This window comes from Oculina patagonica, chromosome 1 (genome assembly GCF_052425735.1).
Source record: "Oculina patagonica isolate OP01 chromosome 1, crgOcupat, whole genome shotgun sequence".
Taxonomy (NCBI): domain Eukaryota; kingdom Metazoa; phylum Cnidaria; class Anthozoa; order Scleractinia; family Oculinidae; genus Oculina; species Oculina patagonica.
In genome coordinates, this window is record NC_135758.1 from 5470805 (window position 1) to 5490353 (window position 19549).

The following is a 19549-nucleotide window of genomic DNA, read 5'->3' on the forward strand; positions in this document are numbered from 1 at the left end:
CGTGTAATACAACAAAAGCATGTAACTCTACGTCCCCTAATCGTATTTTTAATACAAACATAGGAGTTCACAAATAGCCCGTGGTATATAGCTGCGAAATGTTACACGGCTTTACACAGAAGTTCTAGCGTAATCACCCCAGCAAACAAAAGACTCCCTCTGTGAGTTAATCGATCAAATGCAACGTTTATTTCGCTTCGTTGTGTTGGCGAAATATTTTTTATCCGGAATCGTCCAAAAGGAACGATTTTATACCCTATAAAAAAATCAAAGAAAACCAGCGGTGTTTTTTTTTCTTTTCATTCTCATTATCTGTCGGCATGATTGTAAAATACAGTTGAAAAAATGCTAATGTGGATAATTTTACAAATTAAAGGAGACAGGTGCACTTTTCATGCGTTGACGAAACATGGTTTTACTGAAAATCCTTGCTAACAGCCTCGCTGATCTTATCCACGTTCATGAACAACTCTCTTTGATATAAAAAATTAACAAGCTCGACATTCCGAGAGGACTCCGAACAGCTGAACGGATAACGTTCATTGACATTGATATCTAAAGCACCACTAAGTATGATTTACGATCCAATAAACAACGCGCATATTCAAATGACTCCCAAAATTATTTAGAAAACGGAATTTGTATAAGTATTTTGGGCTCCTAGGTAATTTTAGTAATTTAATATCCTATCCGATTTCAGTACCGTAATACTATTTACTGCTGATCTGTGTGAAAGTCACTTTCAGTGTACTTGTTTCATAGTTAGAAGGCTTGACTTATAACAGAAACATTCAGCGCCAAATTAAGAGTAACAACAATATGTCACATTTAGCGTACACTAAAACAACAATTAAACAGCTAACAGCTGCAACCTCTTGCGTTATATATTAAAGTGGCAAAAGTTAAGGTCCCCACAAACGTGGAAACATTGTTTCCGTAAATCAATGTTTCCCTGTTTGCCTCTTACACGCAACTCGACGATCATACGCGCAGCCTGCAGGCCGGGTGACCGTCGGAATAGCCGTGCACAGGAAGTTGTAGGCGGTTGAGTTCCCTGTCACTAGGCGAGATGAATTGAATATTTCCACAAACGCACTAAGATAGTTATGGGACGGGTGGGTGACTCTGACTCCTTCTCGGTTTGACAGTTAGTTAGACGATTTAACAGTTTTTTTGAAGGATTATACCCTTGACGCTTTAGCTTCAAGTTATTGACATACTCTCGATTCTTTTATGGTTGACGGTAAAAATAACCCTTAGGCCTTCTTTGTCGGTTGTTGGTTTCCTTGGAGTCAATCCTTTTACGTTGTTTGATGCTTGAAGACAGGAAACAATTCCCATTATATCCGTTGACCATAAAAACTCGCGGTTTTATGACGCTTAACTCCACTGAAACTCTTTGGTTAGGGATTGAACCGCTTAACCCCTGAAACCAGTTTCCGTTGTATAACTTAATATTCTATTAGCTAGCGACTTAAGGCCTTTTTCGTCCTGCTGACTTGCAGTAGCATGTGCACTGAATCCAACTCCTCCATGCGGACACCTTCGGCATAATACGGCACCTCCATATTACAGACAGTTCATTTGCTCCCAAACGAACCAGAATAAATTCATATAATCTCTAGCTCTGTAATACGAACACGTCCATAATATGGACAGTACGCTCTGCTATGGTGTGAGTACATATCAAATAGGTTTGACTGTAATTTATTCAGTCAGAATTAGAGATAGCGATTCTCACCTGAGTGTCGAAAGTAATCCACGTTTGCTTTAGTTTGCATTACTGCACTTTAACTAATCAGCAATAAAACCAAAACCAATCGTGAGTCGCTCACACGCGTTTTCCCGTGCTTCGTGCCGGCTACATGTATTTGCTTCGCGTTTTGATTGGTTCACTGAATTGTCTGCGTCCTTTGTGATTGGCCAGAGTGATCGCTCTATAGAGCAGTTTTCACTTGCGTGTCGAAAGTAACTTGCGTTTGCTTTGTTTTTGCATTACTATACGCGTAGTGATTGGTTTAAAAATCTCGCTCCACCTTCTCAACCAATCAGAACTAAAAACAAAAGCAATAGTCTTTCGCTCGGCTCGCTCGCGCACGTTTTCCCGCGCTTCTTGGCGGCTTCGTGTATTTGCTTCAAGTTTTGATTGGTTTACTGGATTGTCTGTGCCCTTTGTGTTTGGCCAAAGTAATTACAGCTTATTAATTTTCTTTTGGTTTTACGCCACTTAATTGAAAACTGCTTTATCACTGCGACTTTACTTATAAGAGCATGAATTAACACGACATTATCTGCTAGAACGTTCGCAATCTGCTACTAGTGCAGGTACCTCGTACACATTGACTTTGGCCCGAGTAGAAACATTAGGCACCGAATAAACTGGTGACGTTTTCTGCCAACGTTCAGGATACATGTATCCAAGCAGAATTTACTGCTTTGTCTAGATCGGCACATGATATTTGCTCGATTTTCAGAAAATTCTTTCTTTGAAAGTTGATCACATCTCATGCAAGTGGCCTATACTTGCAAGCAAAGAAGTAAGAAGAAGGCTTATCGTGTATTCTTATCGTGTAAGAATTTTTTGGCATGGATTATCATTTGTCATGTTTTTCGAAAGGTAATTTGTAGTTTTGTCAAATCAAGTGTTAGCCTTGGTTGAAAGCCGATACTTCCAACCCGAGAATGCTGTAGTAAGTACAAAAGTTTTCACTAGATTAGAACACTTCTATAGGGAAGATTAAACAAAATAGTTTAACAAAAATAACAAAATTAAAATTCCGTGCATGCAAATAAATATATCGCGAAGGTATCTTATGGTGACTGAGGGAAAGTAAACAGCTAGCATGAAACGGAAGTCTTATGTAAAATTAGTTGCTATCTCACCTGTTCAATACAGATTCGAACTGGAAAACATGTCCTTTTAAACACCAGTGTAATTCCAAAGGTGTCCAACACCCAGAGGGTGTAAGGAGCCACGCCGCGAGAAGCCATTTCAGCGCATTTCTTTGCGGTGTAGGGTCAAACCAACTAAAGATAAATAATATAAGTCCAATGTTATTCAAGTATCCACGTGTTTGATTCTGCTGTGATAAAGTTGCATAGTAGTTTACCAATCTATTACCAAATGACAAAATAATTACCGTAAAAAGGTAGTTCAGTTCATTATAGCTGATTAGCTCCTCTACAGTGAGAGGATATGGTACTTCTATTTTGTCACGGTGGTCCTTGCAAATTCATTTTCATTTTCAATACCTAAGTTAGACCATTGTCTTGGTTCTTTCCCCAAGTAGTAACGCAATTTTCGCACTGTGTTTCTCAGTAGCTCTCGTCACCATAATTGACCAATTCACTCTTACAATCTCTCTCTCTTAATTTTATTATAAAGCCATCAACAAATGCCGCCAGTCAGCCTCGAGGCTCGAAATCAGTGGACAACATTTTGGTACTGCACCTGTCAGCCGGAAACGCGCTCCTTTTTCTTTTTACCATATCTGCTTCGAACCTAGTAAAGCAGACCCCTGATTTAGGTGCCAATGTCAGGTAACTCGCCTCCAAATAGTAAAACAAATAACACATCAGTAGTTTTCGGTTGCTTTCGCCTTTTTTATTGTTATTATGGTAAGCTCCTATGTCACCAGTCTTTGGAACGTCGCAAATCTATGAGAACAGAACCTTCTTGAGTAAGTTCATTTTTTTGCCAATATGACTGATGTTTTGCGAACCACTTGAACAATCTGCTACAGGTACAGTCATTACTGGGTGTTCCGTCGTTAGTTATTGTAGGTTATTCTGCAGAGCAGAGAGTTGATTCGTAAAGTTTTGATAAATTGCGCTAATGCTAACCTGCGTAAAGGCGTCTCCTATTTCCTTCAGGTGCGACATCGGAATTCAGAAAGGAAATACGAGTCGCTCCCACGCAAGGCAATGTTTAAGCCACCCGTAAAAAGCGCGTGGAGAAACTTTAGCTTAGAACTTTAGACTTATAAAGTTTCTACAAAGAAAGAACCTCAGTACAAACACTTATAGTTCACGTGCACAGATCTATTAAAGTCACGAAACTGGCTCCAAAAACATGAAAAATAAACAGGTGCACATAGTTCAAGGAAAATTGGCGCGCACTATTGATTATCACTGAATAAACTCAATAAATTTTGTCATGATCAATCTTTCATGGTGGATTATAGTTGAAAATAAAAATGTCCGCAGTGTTTTAAGAATCTTTAAAATTGCTTGTACACGATTCTTTCGGCTTAATCCTATATTTTCAAAACAGATTTTCAGGTGAATCTGACCCTTTTTTTCTTAAAACAACCTGTTGTCGTCAAAACACACAACAAAGAAGTTTTTTCATATTAAAATTAAGTTGAACGGGGTTTTCTGCGCTTCATAAAGCATGCAACCGAGAAAACTATCTCGTTCACCGCAAGTATGGAAAATATAAAGTTAATCTATAAACACTAATAGAAAAATTCTTTGGGTGTTGGTCTGTAAGGAAATCTTCAGCGTTTGTATTGAAAACGGTAACAATTAAATTCGGACAAAGTGAGAGGAAAAGAGCTCGGTTTAGTTACGGTTAAAACAAGCTTCCTTTTAGTTTTTTTTTTTTTAAATTGCTATTTTGTCTTCATGTTGATTAATAATGAAAGTTATCTAATGGCATAACAGGTGTACATATCTATTACGGCTGGTGCCGTTTTGAAAAAATGCTCTTGATACAAGACCTCCTCGGCTACCTGTCCTGAGACATTATTTTGGCTATTCTTTGACGCCCACGTGCCACAAAAGGGCCACTTGCTATTGCCACACTTTGCACTAGCTCTGCTCTGCTCTAGGCGCGCGCACTAGCTAGCGGGGAACATTCACCGGTTTGTCACTTGGTTTGGTTTGGATTGATGTGGTGTATGGCAGAACTGACACAGTTTGATTGAATCAAGGTAACCCGGCCAAACGTTATAGTTGTTAAATACGGTGTATGTTCGTAGCTAGAACGCGTTCTTTAGGGGCGTTAGCAACGGCATCTGTCGATAAGGCTTAATTGTATAGGTTATTCATGGCTGCTTAACAGTGGCGAATTAATTAATAACTTTACTCAATGACAAAGAGTAAACTGGCATTAATTTAAGTCAGGACGCACTCTCAGTTTGGGCGCCGGAGTTTGATCTATTTCTAGCTTAAGGTGGTAAGTTTAAATCAGATGTTTTTATTAATAGCTTGACCCAAAAGCCGTGACCTCCCTTGTAATAGTAAGCACGCCTCATAGCCCCAGGTGGAAGTCGAGCAGGTCGGCAATGTCTTCTAACCGGCTCTATCAAGCTCACCAAGCGAATTAAATGCGCTGAGCCTGCATCTTACGAGTATCGGCAGTACTATCTATAAGATTTATTGTCGCGGTGTTCTAAATTGAACTCCAGTTGCGTTTCTAAATGTAGAGATGGCTAGGAACGATAATAAATCCATCGCCTCTAAAAGTGTTTACATATGATAGGTGATTCTTGCTGAGAATTTTACGGGAGAAGCGCAAAAACATAGACAAAATCTCGTACGCGGGTCAGTTAAAACATTAGCGAAAAGTGCATGTCATAAAACTCGAGTCTTATTTCGCCATTTATTAGTAGGTTTACCCGCATGTTCTCATTTGTCGAATTAAATAACTCTCTCAAGCAGGTTGACTTATTACGAATTTATTAGCAAATGGCGAGAATCTTAAAGGAATATAAGCAATATTAATTTTCGCGCCGCTGATGACGTCACGTTGTTATTTTTTTTCCTGGGTTAATCGCATTATCTGCGCTTTCAATATCGTTCTTTTTTTTGTACTTGGAACAAATCCTTTCTTTTATTCGTCGGTTTTCTCCTACGAGCATATTCTTTCACTGATTATTAATATTATTTTAATTTCTTATGTTCACGCGAATGTTTGCTATCGATCGAGACGGGGGACATATTTGGTTATGAAACCATCTATTCTGCGAATAAAATAAATTCATTATTTTATAAATTACAATGCTAACTAGATAGGACATTTTATCCTGAAAGCCACAGGCTACAATCAACTTATTTAACACCTTTCAAAGACCATGCTTTGTGCACATGGCGTTTCGCCATTGGCACACTGTTAAGTACAATACCAGCGATGTGCTTTCCTTGCCCGGCTTTTTCGAAGACAGTACGTAACAGGTAATGGCCCGATTTGATTTAAATATATATTCTCAGTCCTTTTGTAAATAATGCCACACCTGGCCTGTTTTTACAGTGCGAATACCGACCGGGACAGTTGGAACAAAGAACCAAGACAACGGAGAACAAAGGATGTCGACCCAACAGACCAATGATGTCAAGAACGCAAACAAAGAACAGAAAAAGAAACCAACAACGTGCAAAAGTTGCGGACCCCAGGAAACTCGCCGGATTGACACCAACGAGCGAAGACGAAAACACCGCGACACCACGACCGACCCACGCAAACCACACTGGCCCCCCGAAGCCCCCCGAACCCCGAAAAATTTGCGGCGAGAATTGATATAAAAAAATTTATATATATAAAGCCGCGCGCATGTACCGCTTGACAAATTAATTTTGATCTTTCTTTTTTAGTCATCAAATTATGACCGAGATGTTCGGCTCGAAAGATGACTTCGGTTGCCAGAAATATTCAGCAGCCGATAGTTACATTGGAATTCTGTCATCCTTTCGCGGACGAATTCATCACAGGAACGTTTCACGCAACGGCCCGGATTCAACGGTGAGTTTACCGAGGGAGAGAGCCGCAATTTTATTTCAGTGCGCTTATGTAAACACTATTGAATGCACACACGGTGTTGGTATTGTATAGCGATTAGAGATGTCAAATTGTGCCATTTTATACCCCAAGTATTTTTTGTCATGTGCGACTCGAATACGGTCCGGTCAGCGCTAGCAGGGTCGTGGATTGCGGAAGAGTTTAGACCGATTGCGTTTGCGGCTCCTCGTAAATTTTATTTTTGAAAGTTTTTAACTGGTGTAAGCAGGTCCAACTGTTATATGATATTAAATGGCCTCCACTGAGATCATAGCAGAAAGTTGCTCTGCCGTTCAAAGTATTTCCCAAAGCCGATTTCTGAACCTGTACCCGATTTTTTTGAAAAGAAAAATATAAAGAATTAAGGCAAACTGCCTGTGATTAATAAAAAACTATGATCATTAAGAAAATGTTGGCTATTGCTATTAAGTTTGCTTATCCAAGTTTGCGTCAGTAAGGAGCTCATCAAACTAAATTGTTTTGACGGCGTAAATTGAAATGTATCTTATATGAATTTTACGCCGCGAAGCATGCCATGGAAAGTTATTAATCTGATTGGACACAACTTGAGGTAAAATACACCCTAATATTTGGCATTTCCTTTCCCTGTGGCTTTTTTAATATCAGTTTTAGGCTGACAAACATAAGTGCTTCCGATGTTTACAAAAGAAAATCATACTTTTTTATTTTCAACATTTAATATGTACATTTCCCTGGTAACAATAAATTCACCGATCGCAATGTAACGCAGAAAACGTCAAATCCTTTACGAATCCAACTCTTTTGTTAGCGTATTGACAAGTATAAAGGGCTATATAGATTCGAGCATTGAAAGGAGCTTGACTAATCTTCATAGCCGAGAGATTAACATTTTTGTCGCTGTTTATCTGACAGGAAAAAACAAGACAAATAAAAGATCGTTTCACCAAAATAGATACAAGGCCTAGCTTTGTATTCTAATTGGAGCATTCTGGCGTAACAAGTATTAATAGGAAAGAAGTTTTCTTATCACACGGGTGGAAGCTTTCATTATTATTAGCGCGCGAAAACAGTCACAGATAAGGAAAGAGAGATATTACTTGATTAATTATCGCCAAGCTCTTGCATTTAAAATTCGCAGCTGCGTTCAATAATTCTATTCTTGTTTGACGATAGAAAAAATATATCACACAGTTACGCTTTTTGAATTAATCGAACCTTAGAGCTCGTAAGGAAAGGAGAAATAAAATGTGTTTTCATTAAAAATCGATGTTTCAGAAGTCGAAGAGATGAACGCAGCTTTCTAAATATCAGAGCTACTCAAAACATAAAAACAGAGATGATTAATTTTTCTGTTTCTTTTATAAAGACTAAAAAGCTGAAGATTAATAATGCGGAAAGAACAACAACAATTTCATGATTTCAGGACAAAATAAACCGAGATCCAGGCGAGACAAACCTTTTCAATTTCTTTTGTTGACAATTTTTGAATGCATAACAAATAAAAACGCTCGGGGATGGTTGATTGAAAGACGTACCTTTATTAGTTTGGGAAAGAATTAATTGTAATCTCCAGAAAAACATTAATAAATGCGATGATTAATTCTACTGGCGCGTCGAACCGAGGTCACGTGGTCTTACTTAATTGGCGATAATTAATTACAATAAGAAATCGAATCTCTGTGGCGGGTAGTGCGCATGTCGTAATTGTTGATTTCAATGGAATGCCCCATCAAAGATGTGTCATTCGGTGTTTGAACTCCAACTGGTCGAGTTATGTCTTCGCAAATTTTGTCGGCCAATACGTATCACTTCCAGGAAATAGGCTTTTTATGAAACCCCCGTGAATATTAAAATTAAATTTCTGTAGAGCGGAACGGTGGAGCAATGGAAAAGGGGTCATCTCAAGCACAACAGCAGCAGCGTAGCGTTGTAAGTCCGTGTTTTGTCGTCGGCTGATTTGCATTTTCATTTGATAGCTAATCTATTGATTAATTAAAATGGAAAGTGTTTATGATCTCGTAGCCCGAGGTCGCGTTTCTTTCATTCATCTCTTCCTGTGTTTGTAAAGTTGTAAAATGCTCTTGCAGTCAGCCGCCGATCGGGATGGACTGCGGACGGAGACCAAGCGGGAACCATCATCGCCGCCACCTCACACGTTCAAGCAGCATCGCTCGTCGCTGTCGAGCGGTTCCGTGGAGAGCCGGATGGCGGAACTTGATGATATTCAACGGTCAATGGAAGTAGAGGAAACGGAGGAGGAAAGGTTTGAAGAGGAGAGGTTCAAGTCAAGAGAACATTACGATACGGACTCTGATAGTGTTTCTAGTGGGCGCGAGGCCGCATCGTATCAACAAGGAGCTCGCGTGCAGAATCAACAGCCCCCTTCCCCGGTGGAAACTTACATCAACAACAGTGTCAGCGGGATAGACAGAATTCCAACTCACGAATGGACCTTTGAGGAGCAATTCAAGCAAGTAAGTGCTGCAGATTTCTTTCTAAACCCTTCAAGTGTTTGATTTTCTCAAGCAGAAATACTAAGCCGCAAGCATTTTTTGGTTTTACATCTTGAGGACCGTCATTAATCAACTTGCTTCGCAAAAAAAGTGACACATCTCAAGCGAATATTAATAATTATTGTTCCAAACAAATTCAGCTTTCGCGGCTTTAATCGATTTATTCATTCCCGTGTTGTATTGAAGTGAATTCCTTCGTTCAATAGCGCTCCAAGTTCCAATAAAGCTTATATTTTTAGCGTCTTTGTCGTTCGACGCTAATCTCTCTTTCTAAATCGCTCTTTAATAGAAACTGAGTTATGAGTAGCGGTGCATATTTTGCCGGCGTATTTGACACGACTATTTTGTTTCTTTGTGACATTTTGACAACAATCGTTTTTAATTTTCCGCGTTTCGGAGGCCGCTCCCAAGCGCGATCTTTGCCGTTCTCGGCTAAGAAAATAAATCCAGAACTCGGAATAAATTGCAAATTGCGACTGTAGGATTATAAGGGTGTGTAGAAGTTATGATACTGGCCTTGATAAAACGGTGATTTGGGAGTTTGACGCGCGAATATCGGCTTTATTGAATTAGTGGGTCATAGAATGTGTAGTTTTAATTAACCTATGATACAAATTTGCATACCGGGCTTATCACCTGGGCGAAATGAAATATTGTATTTGTCATAAGAAATTGAGACCAGGGGGAAATTCACTCAATGCTGGATAACTCGATTATTTAATGGGAAGTTCTGTTATAAGTAAGATTAAACGGTGACATAAATGATTTTTTTCCCTTGACTTTTGGCCGTAGGTTATGCAATAACTTGTTGTTATCCGTAACCTACAAAGATACATATAAGCTACACAACAATACTGCCTTCAATTAATATTTAATAATAACCCAGAGTTAATATAGGCCCTTGGCAATTGGGAAGTTGGATTACAGCTCTTTTTTGGTGGCAGGTTGACCCGCCACCTGTCACTCATACAGCCTGTCATTTTTAGCCCTAATGTATTTTTTGGCACGTTCTGATTGGCTACTAGACCTGAGATATTGTGCAGTATTTTACCTGGTTTAAAAAATCGCACATGACCTTTACCAACTTTTTTATTACTATTTGGAAACAGAAATCTGGCAAGCTGGCTATTCAGTGACTAGTTTGGTATAAATTATATTGGTAGTTATTAAACTTGGTTTCTGTGAATAGCCGAGGATATTTACCCCCACTTTGATAGATAATTGTTAAGTGTTGGCAGATGCAACATCCTGTTTCTTTTCATGGACAAACAAGCCCCAGATTCAATTCTACACTGTAATTAAAACTCTAAAGCTGCATAGAAAGAAAGAACTGTTCTGTTAAATTTCCTGGAGGTCAGTGGCCCTGCTGTTTTTCCTTTTTATTAAATGATTGTAATTTAGCATCCAGTGATATTTGAGATACATGTATTCTTGCATTATTTTTTTCAACATAATCGTTGGCTGGTTTAATTAAGCCTTTAATCTTCTTACATATTTGAAACATATTCATCGTAGCTTCTCTTTCAATTAAAGCAAAGCCTTCAAATCTGAATTTTCACACTTATTTCAGTCGATAAGTAACCAATGTAGCCGTATGTTGTGAAAAATATAAGAAAAAAATATAGACCTATTCCAATATTAACATTAATTTTTGAAAATTTCTTGACTTCATCTGAAAGTTCTAGAATACATTTTTGGTTTTGATACTTTTCCCTTCATACATTCAAACTGATTGTTTTTGCTCAAGAAAACAAAGTAACATGTAGTCAAGTCTGGAGTTTTCAAAAGTATGAATCGTTTCATTTCGAGGTGATTGAAGGGCAAAAATCTGAAAGATTGTGTTCAGATTTTTTAATTGAAGCTTTTTGTTTGGGTTAACTTATTTTAAAATCCTGCCTTGTTTTAAATCTGGCCATAGGGTATTATAACAAAATATGTCGCCTTTATCAAGAGATATTTCTAGCTAGCCATCTTACTTGTGTTTCATCCATTTACATATTTAATTTTGTTTAGACTACAAAATTTTTCATCATATTTTAATTAAATAGTGATTCATGTGTCACGCATAACAGAATTATTCTCAGTTGCTGAAGTACAAAGGGGCACTTAATAGTGAGGTGTTTTGAATGTTTGCTAAAAAGTAGAAAAAGCAGCGTGAGCTACACGTGCAATAGATAAACAATATTGTGGTCCCATTTCGGCAAGATCGATTACCGTAGTTTTTATAGTGAACCTGTTGCTAATAAAAACAAAGCAAGTAGTACGGTGCATGTACGGTATCTGAATTAAATCAGTGTCTTTAAATCCAAGTTCAAATGCTAAATTCCAGTGCAGATTAGTTTTGATAGCAGTTTCGTGAACTGATATATTATTTTAACTAAATGTACTTGGTGTAGGTTTAGTTATGCAATAATCCCTCGAGGCTTATTAAAATGAAACTGTTGTTTGTCGGAACAAAGGGTGAACAATCTGGCTAAAAATAAAGTTATTTTATAGCACACTCACAGGTAATTAATCAATATCATGTTAGGAATGCTAAGAACCCCCAAAATCTTGGTTAGATAATGTTATTTGCATGATTGTAATACTGTCTGGTCAGTGTTTATGCGAATCAATACTGTCCTGACTTAAACGTGATTAATTCCTTATGGTATGTTTTTAATGCTCAGTGCTTGAAGTCCCTTTATAGGCCAAAACATCCAACATTGGGCTCAATCATCAATCGTTATACTTTGAGGAAAATTTGCGTGATAATATGGAATGATATGTAAGGGCATGCAGACGTACAACATTGATTCTGTTTTAAATTGTTTAACTCAATATCATAAAATGAGTACAGCCAGTGATGAGGATATTAAGTTTAATATAATTTTAGAATAGAAACTGTTTGTTTTACAGCACAGAGAAACAAGGTTTTTAAAGATTAAAAAAGGCTATTAATGATTTTTCAGGTACTTGAAACCAATACTTTAGAGTGGTATAAGGTTCCATTAATTCTTCTAACTTTCAAACATTAGGGAATATATCTTGTGGTGTTTATTCTTGCAGTCTAGGAAATTGGCGAGTTTTTTCTTCGGCAACAAATTGCATATATATCCCTTGATTAAATGGAATAAGATGTTGTAGTCAGTGCATGCATCCTTTTTTAACAGTGTTTCCATTTTAAAAAGCACTTATAATTTTTCAGTTTTAATACATGTAGCTTAGATTTCTTTGAAATGGCGACCGATGAGTGATACCGTGCTGACAGCCAGCCAAATAGTTCAAATTAGCACTTGGAATTAGCAGACGTACATATCTTGATAAGAGGCATAGTTAAAAATATGACGACAGTTCACTGGGATTTCAAAAGAGCCGATGGCAAGCGAAAATTACTGCCTACTTTAAGCTACTTTACCAGAGTTTGCCGCATACTTTCTTTGAAACTGATAACAATCTCGTAGGAAATGATCATGAAATGTATCAGCCACTTACATGTTGCAATATATATTTGCCGTCTTCTATTAAAACTAAGATTTCGTTGAGGGGGGCAACAATTGCTTTGCATCCAATGTCATTGTCACATTTGGCTTTGAGTTTCTATCGTTGAAGTTAAACGGTTTTTAACTTTAAGGGGTGAAACTTTCTCTGTTGTTTTGCTGTTTGTGCAGTCAACATTTTGACCATGTGTAAGTGTGCACATATACATTTATGTTCGTGTGCAATAAAATATTGACCATTAACTGTAATCATCCTTATTTGTTCAGTGATACGTGTAACCATCTGAGTCATTAGAGAGATTCTGCAAATAACAATAATGTTGTGTATCTGACCTACTGGTATGTGGTGATAAATGGAACACCAAAGTAACACACTTGCATTGCACTATAGTTACATGGAGAAATAAGCAAGAATGATTCTGGAGGTTTTAAATAAACTGTGTTTTTGAATGGCATAGTCGTTATAATTAACACAAGGGGTATGAATGGTCATACAGTGCTCACAAGATTAGGCTTCTGCTCAGAAAGCTCACAAAATTTAAGCGAGTGCTTGTTTGATTGTGCTCGCATATTTTTAGAAGAGCTCACATGCTCGGTTTTTAGTGGAGGAAGGTTTTTGAAAATAGCTTGCTGCTTGCAAGGCTAACTTTTGTCGATGCATGTGCTCGCAAAGAAAAATGCCGTGCTCGCATGCTCCCAAAGACCATTTATGCCCCCAAGATACGCTTCAGAACCTTCTGTGTAGACAAAACAGTTTTGTTTATGATAGGTGGATGCATATCTAAAATAGGTTGAATGAATTTCCTTCAAGTTATGATTAAATTGAGAGCCTAACAAATAAAACTACATGTAACAATGAGAAAAAGTTAAACTTCTATTTATGAGGTTCAAGCCAACATCTAGGCACATGACAACTTATGAGAAGATAATTATCTAAAATCAGATTTTTATTGTAGAAATAACTGGTCTCTATACTGCCTGATTTGAACCATGCAAGTTTTCAAGTCTTATCAAGAATGAAGTGGAGACGATGAATTTGGGGCACAACTGTAAAATTCTGAAGGATAGCTTACGGCTTTTTGTTTTGTTGAATCCACAAATTTACAGAACTGCCAATGTCTGACAACAGAAAATGTGGAGATTCTGGGAAAATTAGTGTGACCTGATTATTTTACCCTGCTCAAAATCAAACTGACCAGTTGAACAAAGAACTGTAAAAGCTCTATGGGGCTTACCAGGGTACTTCTTTTCAAGACCCTTTTTTCAGGGGGGGGGGGGGGGGGGGGGGAGCGGACCTTTTTCATAGGGAAGCTTAGTACATGGTAACACATTTTCACAAAGTATACACATAGTTAAAATAAAAAGTAAATGTGGATGGATAACTTCAAAAGCTTCAAGTTACATGTACCTTGTTAATTGTCATAATCTACCATCCAAGGAGTGGGGGCTTTTTTTTAAAAGGAAATTGAACTTCCAGAGGGGGCTTATAATTTTGAGATGGGGGCCTTTAAAGAGAGGGAGCTTACAAGTAATAGCACTTTTATGTTAAATTTCCCCTGAAAACATATCTGTGTTAATACGAACAGTAAGCCATAGCTTGCATTTTTCTCTGTAGTTATATATTGAAGCAGACTCATTGCACACCCTAATATCTCATCATCAGAATCAATAATATTGACGGATAATTAATTTTCTTGACTTCTAAAAAGGCTTCCTTTTCCATTGCATTTTACTTTACAGAACTATAAGTGGCATTATTTATGACTTGTGACCAAAATTCAAGGGATTTATGCAATACCTTATTCCTACTACCGGTAATTTTCATGAGTACTAATTTTCACGATTTTTATGTTTTCAAAATAATTGCGAAATTAAATATGCGCAAAAAAAAAACATTACGGGAAATTTAAACACAAGAAAATTAATACCATATTTTATATCAAAACAATAATTTTAGGAACTCTAACTAACTACCAAAAATATCGTTCCGTCGTCGACTATCACCCTTCCTCAGATTACTGTTTTCTTCAGCTTGTAAATCGGCCAAGATATCTTAAAGCACAGTCACATAAGTTTCCGTTTGCAGACTCCTTGTAGAAACATTGAGTTAGACCTTTGTGTATTTCCAGTAATTCCTTAGTCTTTGACGACTGATCCAGAAAACACTGACAAAATCACGAAATTTAATACGCTTTTGCTCTAATTTTGCTTGCAATCGTGAAAATTAATACTTGCAAAATTCAGCTCCCGAATTTAAGCGAAATTAAGAACGCGCGAAAATTAGCAAGAATAAGGTAGAAAGAACGAGTACAAGCATTAATTTCTGGTGATTGTGCAGAATTCAGATTACACAATAAATTGTGAGACTCACTGCAGAATCATGAAAGGTGGGCAGATCTTACAGTAATTTTCTTAGCCTGTCATAGCAGCAACAGTTACTAAACTTGTTTTATTCAGACTTGTGACAGTTATAGTGACCTCTGAGACAACTGCTAAATTTCTTTTCTTTGCAATATTATTAACTAAATGTTTCTTTTTGTATTATATTTAATTATGTCATTATATTTCCGTAGCAAAAATATCCTTGAGGTTAATCATCTCTGCTGGAGTACCCTAGTGAATATCATTAATAGCCCAGCTAAGATTTCAGTACTGACATGCTTTAGTTGACTGGCATTCACATAAATGTAATTTTGGCAAGGCATGAAAAGCAACAACAAAAATGCCCATTAAAGTTGATATGCTTTCTAGTGTATATTTAAAAAGGCAGTGTTAAACAGGCAGAGCTAAATAGGGAACATGATTAATGACAATGCAAAATCATGCATCCTCATTCCTGTTTAGATGTTGTCTGATTGGTAGAGATTACGTAGGTTATTCAATCTGTATGTTTCTACATGTTGAATGTCCAGGACTTTGTAAAAATTGAGTCTTACAAATGTGCGAGGTTGTGAGGTGGGGTGTAAGGCAAGGCTGCGAGGCATGCAAAGCGAGGCAGTGAGACGTGAGGCATGCGAGGCAAAAATCCCACTCTAAATAAAAAGGCTTACCACAAGCTACATGTACCTAAGCTAACTGTGGGGTTACAGGAGTGCTATTTAGGCTAACTGGAGTGCCATTTACAGTAGGCTAACCAAAAGTGCTATTAACATGTAGGCTACATATAACTGAAATGGATAGGACAGCCCACTGCCTCCCACATTGTGACAACCCGTAAAAATTAACTGACTACATGTAGCAAGAATTCAATAGGAAAACTGGTGTTTCAAATTAGAGAATTATAATGAGCTCAACATTACTAGAATATCTTGAACCAGTCTGGTTTTTTATGTACAAAAGGGAAGGGTACTCTTTCTGTAACACAATTCCAAAATGTTAAGGTGGCTCGACCCAGTTTTTTTCTAGCGATACCTATCAACTTTGAAACCCTCATACTTAAAGGGATTAATGTAAATGACATTTCTACTATATCACATGGATTATACATAGACTGCACTGCAATATGATACAAATTTTTGGGAGATCGGAATGAATATCACGTGACAATGACGTCACACAGGTTTTTGCTCTAAATCGAATTTTAGCCCGTAACCGCATTTTCTCTCGAGATCCTCCACGCTACGTATTCCTTGGGTGTTTGCCTTCAGCTCTGCGGAGTTTGATCGAAATCTACAAGAGGAATTTTGAAATATCTTGGAATTTCTTTTGGGATGGTATAATTTATGCGTAAAATATAGACAAGACTTCATATAAAGTAATTTGCTTTTTTTTTGATGTTTAATGAGAGGATTTAGTCCTCAATTCTTTTAAAAATGTCCCATATCCGATATCCAAACCGTAAGAAGTAGAAAGACTTGTGCGATTTCGAAAAATATGAGATATATGAATCATAGTGAAGCTCAATGTTTAGCTCTATTTACCATTTTTACGGCTACTTTCGCAAAAAAAGCGATTATTTCAAAACTCGTCGATGATTTTTCTCCAAAACTTTTCAGGGTGGCAATTGATCAGTACACTAAACAATCCCTGAATTTCATACTCATTGAAAACTTCTAAGGTTGTCTAACATAAACGCAAAATTGAGTAAATATTGAAGCGATCTTGTAGTTTTGATTAATTTTGTGCTCTGGGATTTCCTATTGTTTGAGTTGAACACAACATCGAATTCCTGTGCACCACGCGTGAAATGACAACGATTGGCCACCTTCCGAAAGCTTACCGAAATCTTTCCGAATTATGGTCCGTTTTAAAGAAAACAATGGAAAAAAATTGTCATGCAACAACTTTTCTTGTGTGGTCGACGTCTTGGCTGAGTTGAAAGTTAAAAATGCCAAGAACAAAAAATGCAAAACAAAAAAGGCCGCCGTATTGAATGTTACGCTAAAGAGATTTAAACATCAAAAGAAAGAAAGTGTAAACGAGGTCAGTTTCTGAGTACGCTGTCAAGTCATTTGTAAATGACTGGAATGGCGTCAAAACATAACCGGCTTTGAGTTTCGTTCATTTATTATTGGTAACTTGAACTCGAGAATATTACCATATTCCGAAAGATCTCGGAAAGCTTTCGGAAGGTGGCCAAGCATAGTTATTTCACACGTGGTGCACAGGAATTCGATGTTGTGTTCAACTCGAAACAATAGGAAATCCCAGAGCACAAAATTATTCAAAACTACGAGATCGCTTCAATATTTACTCAATTTTGCGTTTATGTTAGACAACCTTAGAAGTTTTCAATGAGCATGAAATTCAGGGATTGTTTAGTGTACTTATCAATTGCCATCCTTGAAAAGTTTGGAGAAAATTCATCGACGAGTTTTGAAATAATCGCTTTTTTGCGAAAGTAGACGTAAAATTAGTAAATAGAGCTAAACATTGAGCTTCACTATGATTCATATATATTCCATATTTTTCGAAATCGCACAAGTCTACTTACTTTTTACAGTTTGGATATCGGATATGGGACATTTTTAAAAGGATTGAGGACAAAAACCTCTCATTAAGTATCAAAAAAGAAGCAAATTTCTTTATATGAAGTCTTGTCTATATTTTACGCATAAATTATACCATCTAAAAAGAAATTCCAAGATATTTCAAAATTCCTCTTGTAGATTTCGATCACACTCCGCAGAGCTGAAGGCAAACACCCAAGGTATACGTAGCGTGGAGGATCTCGAGAGAAAATGCGGTTAAGGGATGAAATTCGATTCAGAGCAAAAACCTGGGTGACGTCATTGTCACGTGATATTCATTCCGATCTCCCAAAAATTTATATCATATTGCAGTCCAGTCTATGTGTAATCCATGTGATATAGTGGATATCTCATTGACATTAATCCCTTTAAGAATGTGGGTTTTAAAGTTGATAGGTATCGCTAGAAAAAAACTGGGTCGAGCCACCTTAAGGTGCACTTTTAAAGGGATTACTTGCTCCTTGCCTTCAATACTTATACGTGCATTAAGCTGTCCTATTTTCAATTAAGTTTTGTTCAAGCAATTTAAAGCTTCTTACTATAAATTATATCACATGTTTGGAGAAAAATATGTGAAATATTGCTGCTCAATATTAACATGGTGGTATCACAAGTGCCACACTATTTTAATATCACCATTGAAGTGTGCCCTCATTTTTGAAATAAAGTTCTTGAAAATACCCCAGTCAACAAAGTGAATTTGTTTTATCCAGGTTTGATTATAAATCAGCTTTGACAAGTTCTCTTAAAAAGTTACACAATTGTACCATATTATTACAAATTGTATTTACATCATGTGATGTGCACTGTGCTGAAAGGGTTACAACAGTCTACAGTAAGGTGTTCAAATATCTTTTGCAGTGCTTCAAGCTTTAGTGATGTGATGTGATAAATACTCAAATTCAATTTGTATGCAAAAATATAAAACATAAACACAGCAGGACAATCTTTAATTAGAGAAAATACATGTAGCTAATAAAAAAATACACAAAATTAAACTTCTAATTAAGTTACTGTCTCACTTTTAAATGAATTTGATGAAAAAATCTTCCTTTTTTGGCAAGCGTTACTTTTCTTGATATGCAATATTGCTGAGCTTCTAATCTTGATCATGATAATTTATCTTTCAGTTTACGTGTGAATTTTAATTAATTTCGTTGAGTAATAAGGAGTTTTGTAAATAGAAGGGAAAATGTAGTTTTAACTTAGCACATGTACATACACTACTGATACAGTGTATGTACATATGAAATACATGATGGAAAAGGATAAAGTAATAATTTCATTTCTGACAGATCTGTGTCGGATTAGAAAAGATAAACACAAAAGCCGTGACTCACTGTTTGTTGACATGTAAAATATTATATATGTAAAACAACAAATTATTATTGCTTCCATCATTTCATTACATGCTTGTGACTTAAAGTTTAATAACCAGTAAAGTTTCTATCTATCAGCCTGTTCAAATGTCAAGTTTTATTTCTGAGATGTTTGCAAATTATTTGATGCACTGTTTTTTATTCCAATGTCAACAGTAATAATAAAATATAAAAAAGTAAACTAAAATATTAATTTCACAGGAAGTTATTGCCTGCGACTACGTAAATACTATTCAGTTTGCAACAGTTCGTCCCTTGGACCACATGCCTTGTGGGCCAAATCATTTTTTTTCTGAAAAGCTTGTGTCACTGACTGAAAATGACCAGTGTCTGGGGCGGATCTAGGGGGGGTTCGGGGGGTTCGGTCGAACCCCCTAAATTGAAACCGCTAACGTAAAAATACTTGTAAAATGTTACGTAAATAAATTCAATCTTATACTGCAATAAA

The 19549-nt window shown here is 36.9% G+C and overlaps 2 protein-coding genes across 7 annotated transcripts in view; one reads left to right on the forward strand and one right to left on the reverse strand.

Moving 5' to 3' along the window:
- The window catches only part of LOC144652880 (uncharacterized), a 39962-nt gene that overhangs the window by 17294 nt on the left and 3119 nt on the right, over nt 1-19549 (reverse strand). For 2 of the 4 annotated variants that reach the window (XM_078512826.1, XM_078512827.1), the window contains exon 2: nt 2884-3027. The exons of the other annotated variants lie outside the window; for them this stretch is intronic. The gene's annotated coding sequence lies outside the window, so the exon portion shown is untranslated. The remainder of the gene's footprint in view (nt 1-2883; nt 3028-19549) is intronic. 4 annotated transcript variants of the gene reach the window in all.
- LOC144652959 (AT-rich interactive domain-containing protein 3C-like) overlaps nt 1-19549 on the forward strand; it is a 28951-nt gene that overhangs the window by 929 nt on the left and 8473 nt on the right. Inside the window, exons 1-3 of one of the 3 annotated variants that reach the window (XM_078512866.1) lie at nt 4634-4934; nt 6595-6742; nt 8848-9234. In XM_078512866.1, the coding sequence (XP_078368992.1) occupies nt 6605-6742; nt 8848-9234 (525 nt within the window). In that variant the 5' untranslated portion in view covers nt 4634-4934; nt 6595-6604. Of the gene's footprint in view, nt 1-4633; nt 4935-6594; nt 6743-8489; nt 8690-8847; nt 9235-19549 lie in introns of those variants that run through there. The other 2 variants (XM_078512859.1, XM_078512872.1) reach the window with 2 other exon arrangements.